This window comes from Siniperca chuatsi, linkage group LG12 (genome assembly GCF_020085105.1).
Source record: "Siniperca chuatsi isolate FFG_IHB_CAS linkage group LG12, ASM2008510v1, whole genome shotgun sequence".
Taxonomy (NCBI): domain Eukaryota; kingdom Metazoa; phylum Chordata; class Actinopteri; order Centrarchiformes; family Sinipercidae; genus Siniperca; species Siniperca chuatsi.
In genome coordinates, this window is record NC_058053.1 from 15,056,358 (window position 1) to 15,072,291 (window position 15,934).

The 15,934-nt window shown below is 38.6% G+C and overlaps 3 protein-coding genes across 3 annotated transcripts in view; 1 reads left to right on the forward strand and 2 right to left on the reverse strand.

Annotated features, from left to right (window-relative positions):
• LOC122885061 (obg-like ATPase 1) overlaps positions 1 to 2,230 on the reverse strand; it is a 41,673-nt gene extending 39,443 nt beyond the window's left edge. The window contains exons 1-2 of the mRNA XM_044215689.1: positions 2,072 to 2,230; positions 1,873 to 1,964 (exon numbers count right to left, since the gene is read on the reverse strand). Of these exons, the coding sequence (XP_044071624.1) occupies positions 1,873 to 1,964; positions 2,072 to 2,086 (107 nt within the window). The 5' untranslated portion in view covers positions 2,087 to 2,230. The remainder of the gene's footprint in view (positions 1 to 1,872; positions 1,965 to 2,071) is intronic.
• A 3,031-nt stretch (positions 2,231 to 5,261) lies between these two features.
• sp9 (sp9 transcription factor) lies at positions 5,262 to 7,838 on the forward strand. The gene is made up of 2 exons (XM_044215686.1): positions 5,262 to 5,426; positions 5,995 to 7,838. Exons 1-2 carry the CDS (start codon positions 5,406 to 5,408, stop codon positions 7,291 to 7,293), a joined length of 1,320 nt encoding a protein of 439 aa, XP_044071621.1. The 5' UTR covers positions 5,262 to 5,405; the 3' UTR covers positions 7,294 to 7,838.
• Positions 7,839 to 9,451: 1,613 nt separating this feature from the next.
• On the reverse strand, positions 9,452 to 15,431 carry cir1 (corepressor interacting with RBPJ, CIR1). Its single transcript, XM_044215685.1, has 10 exons — positions 15,225 to 15,431; positions 13,765 to 13,859; positions 13,537 to 13,610; positions 13,386 to 13,399; positions 13,178 to 13,230; positions 13,029 to 13,077; positions 12,374 to 12,494; positions 11,435 to 11,541; positions 11,138 to 11,223; positions 9,452 to 10,619 (listed from the first exon to the last, which is right to left on the reverse strand). Exons 1-10 carry the CDS (start codon positions 15,294 to 15,296, stop codon positions 9,914 to 9,916), a joined length of 1,377 nt encoding a protein of 458 aa, XP_044071620.1. The 5' UTR covers positions 15,297 to 15,431; the 3' UTR covers positions 9,452 to 9,913.
• Positions 15,432 to 15,934: the final 503 nt, after the last annotated feature.

Below are 15,934 nucleotides of genomic sequence, written 5' to 3' on the forward strand. Positions count from 1 at the left end.
AATTTGATTAATCTAAAATATGTAAAAAAGTTGCTAGACTTGGCAATAATCTTCTACATAATTATTTTCATCAAAGTGCCACAGATTGTACCTGTGAGGCTGGGGGCTGTTTCAAGCAACTATGGGCAAATAGCTATGTTGAATTCTTAAACAAAACACTACTTCATGCAGGAGTAATAGTGTCTGACTGACAACATGCAGAAAGTTGCGTTACTTTGAACACACAAGTGAATTTTTTTACAGTTTTATCAAAAAAGTATTTCATGTATTGTAGTAAATGTGCTATCTCTGTCAATGTTAGAGTCGTACGATTTGTTGAATCTACAGCAGAGACTGGCCTGCATGGTGGCTCAGTGATAAGCACTCAAAGTCCTGTGTTCATTTTGTGATGTGGGTTACCTCTGGTTCCTCAGATTTTCTCCCACACTTCAAAGACATGCAGGTTAGGTGAACTGGAAACTCTGTTTTCCCTGTTATTGACAATAATAATAATAATCCTGCAAAAATGCAGCCCAAAGTGCTTACCAAAGCAAGATCAGATGAAAATAAACAATAACAATAAGTAAAAAATAGCAATAAGTGAGAGACAAACAAACAAACAAAAAACCCAGCAAAGTTAACCCAAATGAAAAGCCAAATTAAAAAGATAGGTCTTTAATTTCTTTTTAAAAATTCCAAGGGAGTTAGCTGTTCTAAGATCCAAGGGGAGGGTGTTCCACTGTTTAGGGCCATAAAAACAGAAAGCAGCCTCACCAGATTTTTTGTGGGACACTTTAGGAACTTCTAAGGCAGTGGAAGATCTGAAAGCTCTTGTTGGTATGTAAAATGAAAGGCAGTCACTGATATATGAGGGTGCTAGATTATGTAAGGCTTTGTAGATAAGTAAAATGACTTTAAAATCAATTCTAAAAGATACAGGTAGCCAGTGCAGCGATGCGAGCAGATGGGTAATGTGATCTCTTTTTTTGTATTGGTCAAAATCCTGGCTGCAGTAATCTAAGTGGCTTGTAATAAAAGCACGTATCAGCATAGTAGCGTGGTAGGTTTATTTTTGCTTGCAGTCATACAGTTTTATTCAAATGTAGATGGATTGTGACACATTCTCATCAATAAGATGTCACATAGAATTAAACTATTTTCTCTAATTGAAAAAACACTGCTGTCATAATAAAACCCACAATCATAAATTTGAGGATACAGAATGCATACTTGTAGTATATATTGTAAAATGATCAGAACTTCAACTATTTTATTAAAACTATTGATGTAATACAACTCATTGAAGTCATAGGTTTACCCTCAATAATAACACTTATCGGCTATAACACCCTAAAAAAGAAGTAAGGTTTGAAGCATTTTGTAAAAGTTCGGGCAGCTCACACACTTTTATTTAGACAGAGGGAAAGTTATGACGCTGGGAAGGAAAGACATGGAATGAAAAGTTCTTGTGGGATTTGATCCTTGGATAGTGGGGGCACACGACAGACACAGGTGTCACACAGGTGACAGACACTTCTCGCCTTCTGGCTAAAATCCTGTACATCATGCTACGTGTCATTTTGCTTGTTTCATTACAAATTGTGGCGTGCACAAGGTGTGAAAGCTCCTTTTGGAGAAACTCCAGCCAAAAATGTAAATAAAACCTGAAAGTCGTCTGTATATCTAAATTCACAACGTTGCTTTAAATTTAATCTCTACTCTTTAGTCATGCATTCTACTGTACTCGGCTTACATCCTGCCTCACATGCGTTTATATTTATGGTATCATGGAAGGCAGACATAGTTCAGATGTGGACAGAGCACATGCTGGTGCATGCAGTGTGAATGGTGAGGAGGAGACACTATCTGTTTAAATAAAAACCCTTTACTTACCCAACATTGGGCAGGCCAACAATTCCAATTTTCAATGAGGTGCCAAACCTTCCAATCAGTGGCTGTGGCTTTGGTGCATCATCTCCTTTTCCCTAATAAAGACAATGTAGAGATGTCTGCAGTCAGAACTAGCACGTGCCATTACATAATCCACAACACATGCTCATTTTTAAATGGAGCTATTCCTCATTAAGTATACCTTCTTTGGAGCCATTTCCCAAAGTTAAGTTTTTGCTGAATTCCACAACAGCTCACCAACTCAGAGAAAAAACACATTCATTGACAGAAAACAGGCTAAGCAAATGTAACCAGTAGACTGCACTTCAACCGGCTCGCTCCCGCTCCCTAAATAGAACATGCAGTCTCTCTGGAAATGAAAGTTGACACTGTAAGCTGGCAAGCTGACCTTTACTTCCAAATGTAGCTGTCGATACTATGGATGCAGGTTGATGAGCTGCAATAAGATCAATCTTACATAGAACTGTTAGTTGAAAAGTGTGTATTGAAGGCGTAGGTAATCTTTATCAGAGGGTTGACTGTGTTGCCAACAGCTGCCTGCTTCCTATTAACATTTGAATCATCTGTCTTGACAGTCGTCTAACTGAAGACATCCACGAGTTGCGTCTCTGTACTGACAGGTCCGAGCAGCTTTGCCATTTCCCCTTGTTTTATAGCTTATCGACTTCCTACAGCAATAAATCCTTATTGTCAAGCAGTTTATTTAACAGGATAAATGTTACAATCCAAAAATATCTCTAAGAAAAGGAAGATATCCTAAGTAAAAGCATCTTGAGAAAATCTTCATACTTTTTCAATTTAATGAGCTTAGTCTGATCCACTATGACAAAAGTGTAATCGTCAGACAACAATATACAGCTTCAGCACCACAGAAATAAAGTATAACATCCTCACACTCATAGTTTCCTCCAACTCCCTTTGAGAGAAACAGGTGTAGCCACATGAGCACGCGAAAATTACGACAATTAGTTAAATGTCCTCAAATAAACTTCCCTCAGCAGAAATACAAATTAAAGCACACAGGGGGACAACCAAAACCCATCGCCCAATCCAGCAGCCTGTCTGGTTTAACATGCAGAAAATGAGGCTCTAATAATCTGGATTTGAGGCAAGTGAGGCTGGCTTTGTAGAAAGAATTTAAATGAATAGGTCTGAATTAATCATTTATCTTTTGTTGATGGATGCACCCCCACTTACACTCATCACAATAGATGCAGAGCGTTTTGTTCGACCAAATAAATCATTCCCATTGTTTAAGGTACATTGATCAATCTAATGGCTTGTAATAGGCTCCTAATTGCCACAGAGAAGTGCTCACCAATGGAGTCCAGAATTACAGATTCAACTCAAAATTCTCACTTGAATGACAAGGCAAGATCATGTTCTCCTCTTTTGTCCCAAGTAAACATCATCTGAAAAAAAAATCACTATTATTTTATTATTCTAGGTATTCTATGTGACAAATAAATTCCCTTCCATATAAATTTAAGGTGAGGTATATTAAAAGACAAGCACATTTATTGGTGCATAAAGAGTCAGTGATCCCTATAGGCAGATTTCTTTGTTAGGACTTAGAAGCAGCATTATTCCAGTCTGAACGGTCACACTGCTCCACATTAAGATATAATACTATGCAAATAATCATGTACACACCCAATATTAACACTGTAATATCTGTCCATTATTACTGGCGACTAAAACCGGTGAAATCATGTTTCTTTATTAAAAAAAAACTTAATGAACTTAATGAAACCATTGTCTGATTTTATTATTATTAGAGTATAATGAAAAGAAATGTCGTTACATTCTGCGTTCATTTTCACTTAACGCTCGAATTATTTCGACTTATTTAGCAACAATCAACTTTGTTTATGTAGAATAGACATTTAATATTGTTAACAGCACTCTGCCAAATTGTCATGATTGCAAAAATGATTCAATTTTCTTGGCAGCGCTCAGTATTTGATGAGACTGATTTTTTATTCACCCTTCCAAAGGTGGGTTTTTAAAGCAAAAAGAGTATTTGAACAAATTGCGCCTGTGTTGACTGGCAGCATTCACCCTCTATAATGGAGCATTATTTGCCCGTTTTGAATAAATGCACATCTTTCGGTCAAGCCTTTCTCTGGAAAATTGCTTTAACTTTTAAAGGGATGATGATTCACTTCAGAGCAGGTCAATTTTACATTATGCCATTATCCCTGGACGTTTTTAACACGCTGTGGGATTATTGAATTGTGATATTAAAAGAAAAAAAAACAAGAGTCGCGAGAATTGCTGAAACACCGCATCCTCTTAATTGTCCACAATTTAATTAAATGAGTGATTAGGTTGGCATTAGATTTTATTTCTCAGCTACAAGACAGGCATCGGGCTTCCTGTTAAATCTCTTTAATGGAGATGACTGGCGGCCTTTCAGCATGGCATCTCCTGGATGCTGAAACTTTTTTCCGCCTATAAAATACTCAAAACAGATCTACCACACGCGCTGATAAAGCAAGCTGTCATTTTTAAGTAACCCCTCACACCTGCACTCCCCCAAACAAGTAAAGGGGGGTGGACACGTGCACGAACACGACCACACACACGAGTGCAGACGCGCGTAGATTTTGGTTGAAAGTAAACAAACTGTAGGACATCAATTACGACTCGTAATCTGTTGTTCTTCACCGTATTCAGTGACAAATCGTTTTTATTCAGACAGCTCACAAATGATCAAACCGCGGTTGGAGCAGTAAGGTCCGCACTCTCAGGCCTGTTTCTGGACTTCTTCACTAAACTTCATCCATCTGTGATTTGAACAGCAGAAATTCAGGACAGAGCATATAATAGTTGTAGTCGGTTGTTTCCCTCCGAGCATTAACCGTGCCATGCCTAACACGCAGCAGCACGCACCGGCTATAGACTGTTTTGATAAAGTCATCAGCAACAACCGCGTCTCTCAAGTTGCTCAGGATACTATGTGCTTAAATAGCAACATTTTCTCAATGACGTGTTGCGCATGATCTGGATATTGAAAATCAGAAGGGAAACCTGGAGCTACATAGTGTCACCACAATCCACAAACGCTTTAAAAATGACTGAAAAGCTTACCTCTCGGAGAACTGACGTGTGAACTCAATTCTGCAATGAAAGGAGACATATTGAGTCTTCGTGTGAGAATACATAAAAATAACTGCATGCATTAAAAAAAATACCAAAATCGTGTCTTGTATGACAGTCTGAGCAGAGGCTGCACAACAGATGATTGACGGCGGGGTTTTTGGTGTTTCTGTCTGCGGTCGGGTCTCTCATTGGCTGACTTCATCCCCAGCCATGAATGCAGCTATTAGATTGGCTGCGCGTCCTCGCCAGCTGTACTTCAAAGAACACGCTCTCTACAACTAGGTAGTGTTGGGAGCTGCCAGCCAAGAGAGAAACCGTGTGACCCGAGTCAAACACGGCGAGTCTGAATCAAATTGGAGCCATACAGCATTGAAATCGCGAACACTCTCATCACAGCACAGACCCTGGATATGGCTACGTCTATACTTGGGGTGAGTCTGATTTTATATTTATGCGCAAAAGTTGTGCGTAAAGTTATCGCAGCCTGCTTTCCTCTGCAACAAAAAGTGTTTGCTGCTCCCATAAACATGCTTGCTTTCAAGTTTGCAGTTAGGATTTACTGCTGTATTATTTACCATAACTTTGCTTGTTTCAGTAGTTATTTATTATGAAAAATAAACAGTTAAATGCCGATAAAGCTTGGCGGCATCGTACCAGAGCTGATCAAACTTGAAACTAGTGTTTTCAGTACATTGTACTCGCTGTATATGCACAGCAGATTTCTGACGCAGTTAATATTCTGAGAAAGTTTGTAAAAATGTTCATCATTATTAGGCCTACTTGTAGGTTGTATTTTGTTAAAACACGCGTATCCCGTCTCTCCAAACATTGATCTCAGCTCAAATTATACTTTTAATAATTACAGCTGTCATTTATTTGCTGAAGTCCTGTTTTGTTGTGAATCAGTTGCGTGCTTCCCGGTTATCCGGGTTAAACGCAATCTTTCAGCAGTATTTGTAGTTGCCTGTTTTAAGTCCAACTTTTGTGTGTGTTTTTCAGGAAGAACCACGGTTTGGAACTACACCTCTAGCTATGCTGGCTGCAACCTGCAACAAAATTGGCAACACCAGTCCTCTTACAACTTTGCCTGACTCGAGCGCTTTCTCAAAAGGTGGATTTCATCCGTGGAAAAGATCCTCCTCCAGCTGTAATTTGGGATCCAGTCTGCCCGGTTTCACAGTAGCAACAAGCCGCGCATCGACAGGACTAACACCGACCAGTGGCACAGGCAACAGCGCCTTTTGCTTAGCCTCCACCTCCCCGACCTCGTCTGCGTTTTCCACAGAGTACAGCGGTCTGTTTTCCAACTCTGCAAGCGTCACATCCCAAGAGTCTGGGCAGTCAGCTTTTATCTCCAAAGTCCACACATCAGCAGAGACTCTTTACCCGCGGGTGGGGATGGCGCACCCGTACGAGTCGTGGTACAAGTCCGGGTTCCACTCGACCATCTCTGGCGATGTTGCCAACGGTGCGTCCTCATGGTGGGACGTCCACACTAATCCCGGGTCGTGGCTCGATGTCCAGAATCCTGCAAGCACCCTCCAGACCTCACTGCACTCCGGGACGCCTCAAGCCATCCACTCCCAGCTGAGTGGCTACAACCCGGACTTCTCCTCGCTGACCCACTCGGCGTTTAGCTCCACTGGAATCAGCCCCTCTGCGTCTCATCTACTGTCCACCAGTCAGCACCTGTTAACACAGGACGGTTTCAAAACAGTCATCCCCACTTACACAGACGCTTCTGCTGCCAACGCCATGATTTCTGGGGGCAGTTCAGGAATAAGTAGCTCCTCGAGGTCGTCCAGGCGGTACTCCGGCAGAGCAACGTGTGACTGTCCGAACTGCCAGGAGGCTGAGCGGCTGGGACCCGCCGGGGCCAGCCTGCGGAGAAAGGGACTCCACAGCTGCCACATTCCCGGCTGCGGTAAAGTGTATGGAAAGACATCTCACCTCAAAGCGCATTTGAGATGGCACACCGGCGAGCGGCCTTTTGTCTGCAACTGGCTTTTCTGTGGCAAAAGGTTCACTCGGTCCGATGAGCTCCAGAGACACCTCCGCACCCACACCGGCGAGAAAAGGTTTGCTTGCCCGGTGTGTAACAAGCGCTTTATGCGGAGTGACCATTTGAGCAAGCACATCAAAACGCATACGGCCGGTGGAGGAGGCAAAAAGGGGAGCGACAGTGACACCGACACCAGTAACCTGGAGACCCCGAGGTCCGAGTCCCCAGAACTTATTTTGGATGGCGTTAACCCCAGAATCACTGTTAAGGATCCGTCTCCTCACGACGAGCCCTAATGAGGCTTCACCCAAAATCAAACCAGATTCAAAACTGCACAGCATTGAAAAACGGGTCTTATCTGACAGACAAAAGCGGAGAAAATATTCCAAGAAGCGATTGCAAAGTCTAAAAAAATAAATTCTCCACAGGCATAACGAGTGTTTCATTCGTCAGTCCATCTAAAGAAAACACAGTGATTTACTGTAGGCCTTTGGGAATTTTTAGGGGCAACTTGAAAATGAAATGGGCGTTTGCTAAGGGTGCGCGAAACCTGTTGAACTTTGGTTGGACAATGCGAGTTACATCTTGTATATTGACGACTAAACTATGTGTTATTTTCATGTAAATGTTAGGCTATGATTGTTTTATTCGTGTTGGTATCCTGGAAATCAGGGAGTTTACTTTCGACGCACTTTGTGGATATGTATGTACACAGCTTTTTCAGCTTTGGTTAACCATTTTATTTCTTTGCTAAAAAATATCTATATATAAATGTTTACCTGTATAAAGTCACACGTATAAGACTTTCATTTTATCGTAATTAAAACATCTTAAAAAAGGCTGTAACTGTGTTATGTAGATTTTATATTTCTGTTTAATTATTTGTGTTAAGTTTGAATTTCACAAATTGTTTTATTTAATTTAGAAATGTATTTTGAGCTTTTTTTTCTTAAAATCACCTATACCTTGACTTTGACTATTTCCCCTATGGAATAAATCAGTGTTTAATGCCCCGGAAAAAAACATTTCATGCCCAAATGAAAATCTTGTTAAATGGTATTAATTATGACTTGGAGCAAATCGCAGCCCCATGTGTCTTGTATCTGCGATTAGGGATTCGTGTCTTATCAAATATCTAATTAATCTCCGAGACATCTTTTGTTCAGTATCACTTTATCAGGGGATTTCCAAGGGGGTTAGATGACAAAGGTCCCTGAATATTTATTGTAATTGTCCAAATTAACTGCTTTCATTTGCATACCAATCGATGGACCGAGAATAAGGATATGGCGTCTCTCTCTTTGCCAGAAGCCACATAGATGTTATGGGAACAGTTTTTTAAACTTTAGAAAAAGAAGGGGCAATGAGTCACATGCAAATGTTGAATTTTAAATGCTCTTTGCTCAGCGCAGTCAAATGGTTCCTGCATGTTATTTGAATATCAGTGGCCCCGTATTGAAAGGGTTCAAGGATGCTCTCTGACTTCTTTGTGCTTACCCAGTGCAGCGTCCGACTCTCAAAGAAAAAGCCGGGGAATAATTACAGCGTGAGTCCAGGACTGGGAATACGTCAGGGGAAAGCATCTCATCTAGACACTCTTTTTTTCCCCTTTTTTTTTGAAGAGGATGTTAAATTGACCAGAAGGCAATAGAGGGAAATTATTTTCATTTCCTTTTGTGCAACAGCGGCTTCAAGGAAACGGCCAGATAGTGAAAACTACCAAATTACACTGCCAATTTGAATTGTATCAAAATATAAAGCGACAAACTGGAAGCAACGCTTAAGTCAAAAATGTTGAAATTTAAGCTTTTAAATGCCTCATTTAGTAATTGAAGTAAATTTGTTTTTGAGATAAAATTTAAATGCTGATGTGTTTTTTCGAGTCTACATTTTGGGGATTGAACGTGTCAAATAAAATATGTAATTTTAGGCCTAAAAATAAATAATAGTAAATGACAGGAAGAAAGAACTGTCCAATTCAGGTGGCTTAAAATATAATAATAATAATTTCAATTCTACACCGTTTTCCCATATCAAAATATAAAATACTGGTCTGCATTAATAAAAAAAAGATACAGTGCAGCGTTACTTCATCTGTGCGGTCACTCCTTTTGTTTCGTTTCTAGTGTCGGCTGCATTTACACGCTGGATATTTGGACAAAAATCATATTTGTTTTTTAGTTTGACGCCCGCAGAAACCCAGCAGGACGTATTCAACAGCTTTAGGGATAACACACATTATGTCATGTCACTGAGGGAAACGGGACTGAACATTTTAGACACAAAAACGAAAACGATTAGTATGTGCAAAAGAGTAATAATTCTCATCAGGTGCCCAGAGCTTAAAAACAATTTAGTAGTTAGTGGGAATAGTCAATCAACAGACAAATCTTCATTTTCATCAGATTTCTGACGCTGACATTAATTTCATCCATCGCAAATAAACGCATTAAATTCAGATGATTAAAATTTTAATCAGAAAATAAAAGTCCTGATTTTTTTCAGGAAGCATTACAGCTTACAATGTCGATATTTCCAAAAAGACACAATAATGAAAGTAAGATCAAAAGCTGCAGCAACAGAAACAGTCTTTCTAGCGGCCAACTGACCATTAAAATGAGTCCAACATTTTTCCCATCAACGGATCATGGCTGCAAAATTGCTTCCAATGGTAATCAATTAATTTAGACCCCTTCATACAGCATAAGACAACACAAGAGCGCAATGAGCTGCATCGATATTAACTGTCCACTGCTTCCCTCTACTGGAGGAAAAGGAAACCCACGCACAGTATCTGCAATTTTAAACAGAGGGACACTGCGTGATACCAAGAATACAACATAACAGCCATCACAAAAAAAAAACATTCAAAACATTTTCACATTTTGTCCAGTATTGTAAGAGGGGAAAACAAAGTCAGTGCTTTCTTTTTGCTCTTTCTTGGCTTCTCTCTCTTCTCTCCCTACTCCTACTTCTTCCCCTGCCCTCCCTTTCTTGCCTCCTATCCCTGCTTCTGCTCCTCCTGTCCTCTGTTCTGCATTTCCTTCCATCTGTGCTACCTCTGTTCCTCTCACCATCTCTGCTGTGACGCTTGTCTTTACCTCTGTCCTCCCTGCCTTTCTCGCGGCTCCTACTTCTGTCCAAGCCAGACTTGGAGCTGCTAGGTCTCTGCCTGTCCCTGCTGTTGTCTCTCTTTCTCTCTTGACCTCCCTCCGGCTTGATCTTGTTCTCTGGGCTGCGATTTCGACTTCTGCTCCTTCCCCTCTCTGTCCTTGTTTGTCTATAATCTCCGGACTCCTCTTCAGGCTGTTTCTGTCTAGTGTGAGGGCTCGGTGACCTGCTCCTATGAGAGGAGGCCTTTTTCTGACTCTTGACTTGCCGCTCGCTCTTAGAGCTGTTATCCCGACAGGAATCTTTTTTCTTGTTCTTCTTTCTCTTCTGGCTCTTGAACTTGCCATGGCTGTCTGAATCCGAGCCACTATCACTACTGCTGCTGCTATCAGAGGAGTCACTCGAGCTGTCACTACTTTCAGGCTTTTTCTTGTGCTTTCTTTTGCTTTTCTTCTTCTGTTTTTTGCTCTTCTTTTTCTTGGCCTTCTGCTTTTCCAGGCGATCAAGTTTTCTGTAAAAGAGGAACACAAACTGACATTCTCCAACATGGCATTAACATATTAAAGTCTATGAATCACATCAACATTTAAGGAAAGCGCTTTAGGACGTTTAAGGTAAATGTAAAACACTTCATTAAAATGGAAAGCAATGAAACAATCTGATATGAGATGTATTAACATTTTTTTTTTTTTTTTTTTTTTTACACCTGCTATATATATATATATATATATATATATATATATATATATATATATATATATATATATATATATATATATATATATATATATATATATATATATATATATATATATATATATATATATATATGCATTTACAAATGTATTCTTTTTTATTTTAAATAAATTTATAAGAAAACATCACATTAACCTTGTAATTTATCAGATCATTTATCAGTATTTCACCTAAGCTTACTCGATCAATATGAGGCTTAAAAATATTCAATGTCAAAAAAAAGTTTTGAGTTTTCATACATTACTATTTGTAAACTGTGCAACATGTTTTTACCTGAGGAGCTTCTGTTTTTGCTTGGTCGTTAATGACTTCAGAAATTCCACCTCGGGATCATCCTCTTCATCACTGGCAACATATTCCTGTAAAAGTAAGCAGCACTTTGAAATTTGCATTGAAATCAAAACGACAACAGATAAATACGACTCTCAGAGGCTTAAGTTGCCCCAATAACTGGCCCCTTTGCAATATTTAGGGACATACCAAAGATATAGTTAGTCTTTTCTCTCTGAAGGTGTGTGTTCGCATATCGTCCTATGTGTGCAAAGATGGGAGTGCGAGACAGAAAATTACCTGCGATGGATCACAAACAGTAGCATTTCGACCAAGGACGCATTTTTTCAGGGCAAACCCACTGTTTCGCATCTCCGCCATTAACTCCGAGGGGTGCATCGACGGACCTGTTAGCACAAATCACAGCCTTAGAGTCCCATTGATGTCAAACCCATGCCAACCACTATCTCCACAGTGGGAATTTCAGGGGCGGCTTTGTTAACAGAATGGGACATCAAATCAACTCACTCCACTTCCGGCTGAGCAAATCATACAATATCATTCTCTGCCAAAGCAGCAGTTAGGGGAATCAGAATGCAAGATAATTACATTTTTTCTCCCAGCACAGGAGGGGGACCATTACAGCACTCCACCATCAACACCATGCACTGCCTGGACTCTCCCAGGGTAAACATTATTACTTTACAACTCAACCTGCTGATTGCAGAACTCAGAATCAGCTCAAACCTTGGAGCTCTAGTTGAAACCCGAGAGGAAAGATGCTGCAAAGTCTGTTACAGACTAAAGCTAACCCACTGGCCACAATTGAAATTTATATATTTTTGGGAAGCAAATTTCAGCAGGTCTCTCTCTCTCATATATATATATATATATATATATATATATATATATATATATATATATATATATATATATATATATATATATATATATATATATATATATATATATATATATATATATATATATATATAAAAAACTTAATGTAAGTGATCCAAATATATATTTGATGTTAATGTGCTTAACTGCTGATGCTTATTTCAATTAATTAATTAATTAATTACTCATGTTTAATTCAATAGCATCAAAATAAAATACAAAAATACATATCAAATCATCTTAACATTTGATTACACTGATAAAATTGCCACACAGAAAACTGCAGGGGAAGATGTTTAAAATGATGTCTGTTTTGGACAAATATTGTATGTACTCTACCTGCTGCCTCCTCTGTGGCCACAGAGCTGGCATTGATACCCGACAGCCCATAGAGAGGACACTCTCTGTCTGTGTTCACGTGGCCCCATTTGTGACATTTGATGCATCGCACGTTACGCACCTGGGAAGTTAACAACAGACATTACTTTGAACTGTCTCAATACTGGAGATGTATGCATAATAATTTAAACAAAACCATATTCTACATATATCGTTAAATAGAAACACCTAATTGTAAGGCAAAAAATCCATTAATGTTAGACTTTAAATTCATGACAAACTCTGGTTTTATTTTTGAAACCTTATGTATAAATGATTTACAGTATAATACAGTGGTTTTAGCTTGTGACCTCTAAATACAAATCTCTGTCTACATGCAACCGCTAGTCACAGGTTGTGGTTTGAGTGTGGACGTGTTGCAAGTGCTGCAACCAAAGCCTAACTTTTCCTTTTACATTTCATTTGTAGGATTTTCAGGGACCTGAAGAGGTGAAAGTACCCAGTATTTCAAAAGAAAAAAGCAAAAATCTGAGAAAAAAACCAGACATGTTTCATTTTTTTCTTATTACTTTAATCAACTTGTGACCCCCTTAGATTTAACCCCCAGGTTGGGAATCACTGGTGCAGTTTCAAATAAATAAAAATCATCACACACCTGGATTCCAAATGGCTGATCTCTAATATTCATGTCATCCTTTGCATACCTACATGAGAAAATTAAGGGTAAAAAAGAATGCAAATTCTGGAAGAGCGTTGGACAATATGCTAAGAAAATTTCATCGTGTATAAAAATCAATTACTTACTTCTCTCGAGGAGCCACCTTCTGCCACTCAAATTTGTACTCTTCTTCCCCATCCTGAAAAAGACACATTTTCAATATGAATTTTAGTATGTAAACCTTATAAATTATTGGAAACCAATGTAACACAAACCCAACATGCATAACGTGTACAAATTCTCAATGCATTCTTATTGTGGAATTGTATAGATTTGTTATTTTCTCTATTTTACCTCTTTCTTTTCCTCTTCAGTACAGAAGACATCATGAAGAAAAAAAATGAACAAAGCATTAAAACAATAAACATTATTTGAAAAAAAAACACCCTGGTGTTTGAGATGTTAAGTTAGCAGGGATCACAATTGCTCGACTGTAATGATTTACCATTGGATACTCCAGGTGGAGCCTCGTACATAAAATTGAGGCCATTTTTAACACGATCATCCCCCATCAACAACCTAGAGGTGAGAAAACAATGTGTTGAAATTCAAAACATTTCTGTCAAACTGTATCAAGTGGGAGGAGGTCCACTGGCCTCTAATGAAAATCAAAACATTTTTTAGGAGAAACATGGTTTCATTCTGTAGCAGTGCTCTGCAATACGCATCTAACCTGTTGTTGTAAATGTCTTGTTCTTTCAGATAGGCCTGCATAAGTTCTTCTTGCTTGTTCTTCTCGAAACTCAGTTTCTGTTCTGCTATCCATACCTGTAAGATAAAGACAAAAGGATGATTACAGCACACATTCTCTCTACTTGGTCTTGCATTTCCAACTAATGTTTTTTGGTTCGGCTTACTAGGAGGTATGTGTGTTACTAGGCTACAAGTTAGTTCAATTCCTGTGCAGCCCTACATGCAATCACTGACCTGTACCTACTCTTCAAACCATATTAGAGCAGAGATGATTTGTTGAATAATCAAACTGAAAATGGATTGGCAACAATTTTGATAATCATTCAATAAATTGTTTACATAATTTTTCAAGTAAAAACAACAAACATTCATTGGTTTCACCTTTTCAAATGTAAAGATTTGCTGCTTTTCTTTACTTATGTGATAGTAAAGTGAATATCTGAGGACATCAGCGTGGACTCGTGGGAAATTGTGATTTTCTCTATTTTCTGGTATTTTATAAACTGAACGATAAATTCTTAAAGTAATCAAAATCATTGTTAGTTGCAGCCATAAAGCAAATTAATGAGCAAAGCATGCAAACATGTATTCAATCACTCTTTAAATGTATTTGTGAGGTATGGTTGAAAGGTTGTAAGGTGGATATACAATATACATATTGCCAGCTAATATATTCTATCAGTGGTGGCTGAGACTAGCCCTTACAGTGCACAATTACAATTACACAACTAAAAACATACAGACACTAAGGGGGACATACAACTCTACAACATCTAGAAACAACACTGACACCCAAATGAAATCACATAACCCACATTAAATCAAACAATTAGCTAATATTAGCAGCGAGCAATTTTACTGATAGTATCTTTGATTTTAAAATGTTATTTCACCGAAACTTAATAACGGGATGTGATTTCTGACTCTTATACAGCATTTGGGTGCGGATCAGTATATGGCCATGGCTGGTCCAAACTTTTGTTTTGGCACGAGTTATGGAGACTTTCGATGAAACTTGTGATTGAAAACTACGAAGTATACGTACTAATAGATATTATGTTAGAATATTAAGCTTGGCTGTCCATCTAAAGACTATGACAGCAAAGTGAACTAAAGAAAGATGAAGTTAACACAGTGACGTTACCTTTAGATTAGCTAAGATTGACTGTAAATAACTTTACCGATTAATAACTAACTTAACGGTGCAAACAATCAATGTAGCTTTGATGTTTTGTCTTCACTCATGATTTATACAGAATAAAGCGTCCACTCTGAGGTCAACATTTTCTATCAAGTAACGTTAATTATCAAAGTGGATTATGTTAGCACTTGCTAACTAGCAAGCTGGGCTAGCAAAAAGCAATACATAGTAAGCAAAGCTCGCTAGCTAGCAGGCTAATCTGATGTAATCTACCTTCAAGCAATAACGCTAACACTCACCTTTTTGATATTTGACTTCGACGCAGGGTGAAAATCCTTCTTACACATGAAATTTGCAAACGATTTCCCCATGGCGGACAACCTCTAACGCCAGCTAAATGGCCAACTTTGCGTAATGTTAGCTAACAGAGTCGCTAGCGTAGCTTCCTCCGCAAGTAAACAAATTCGTCTGCATGAAGATAGTTCTATATTGGTTGTTTTGGGCGCCGTTGAAATGCATCTTTATGCCAAAACCATCATGCCACAGCAATCTGTGTGGATTAAAAATATAGCTACATTATTTGGAAAATATAAACCAAAATCTACAATATATGATTGATTTTGTTCATGTAGTTAAAGGGGTATAAATGGGCATCTGCTTCACAGATAGACTTGATCTATTTCGCCGATGAAGATGACAGATGAAATGACACAGTAATTATTTCGATCTTTCTATAAAATTAGTTCCTATCTGATGATAAATCACAGCACTTTTAAAATAAAAAATACATTATTTGTTTTGCTTTGGTAGAAAATACTAGGCGTTTGGACCACAACCGCTATCGTAATAATCTAGGATGAGGAATACAAACAAATATAATGTAAACATGTGAGAACTGGCGTGATATTCCACAGTTTATGTTTCCATCAGCTGTTTGTTATGCCACTTTGATTTAACTACGAATATAAAACCGACTTCAGCTCGGTCACGTGACTGTGCTGTTTCCGTG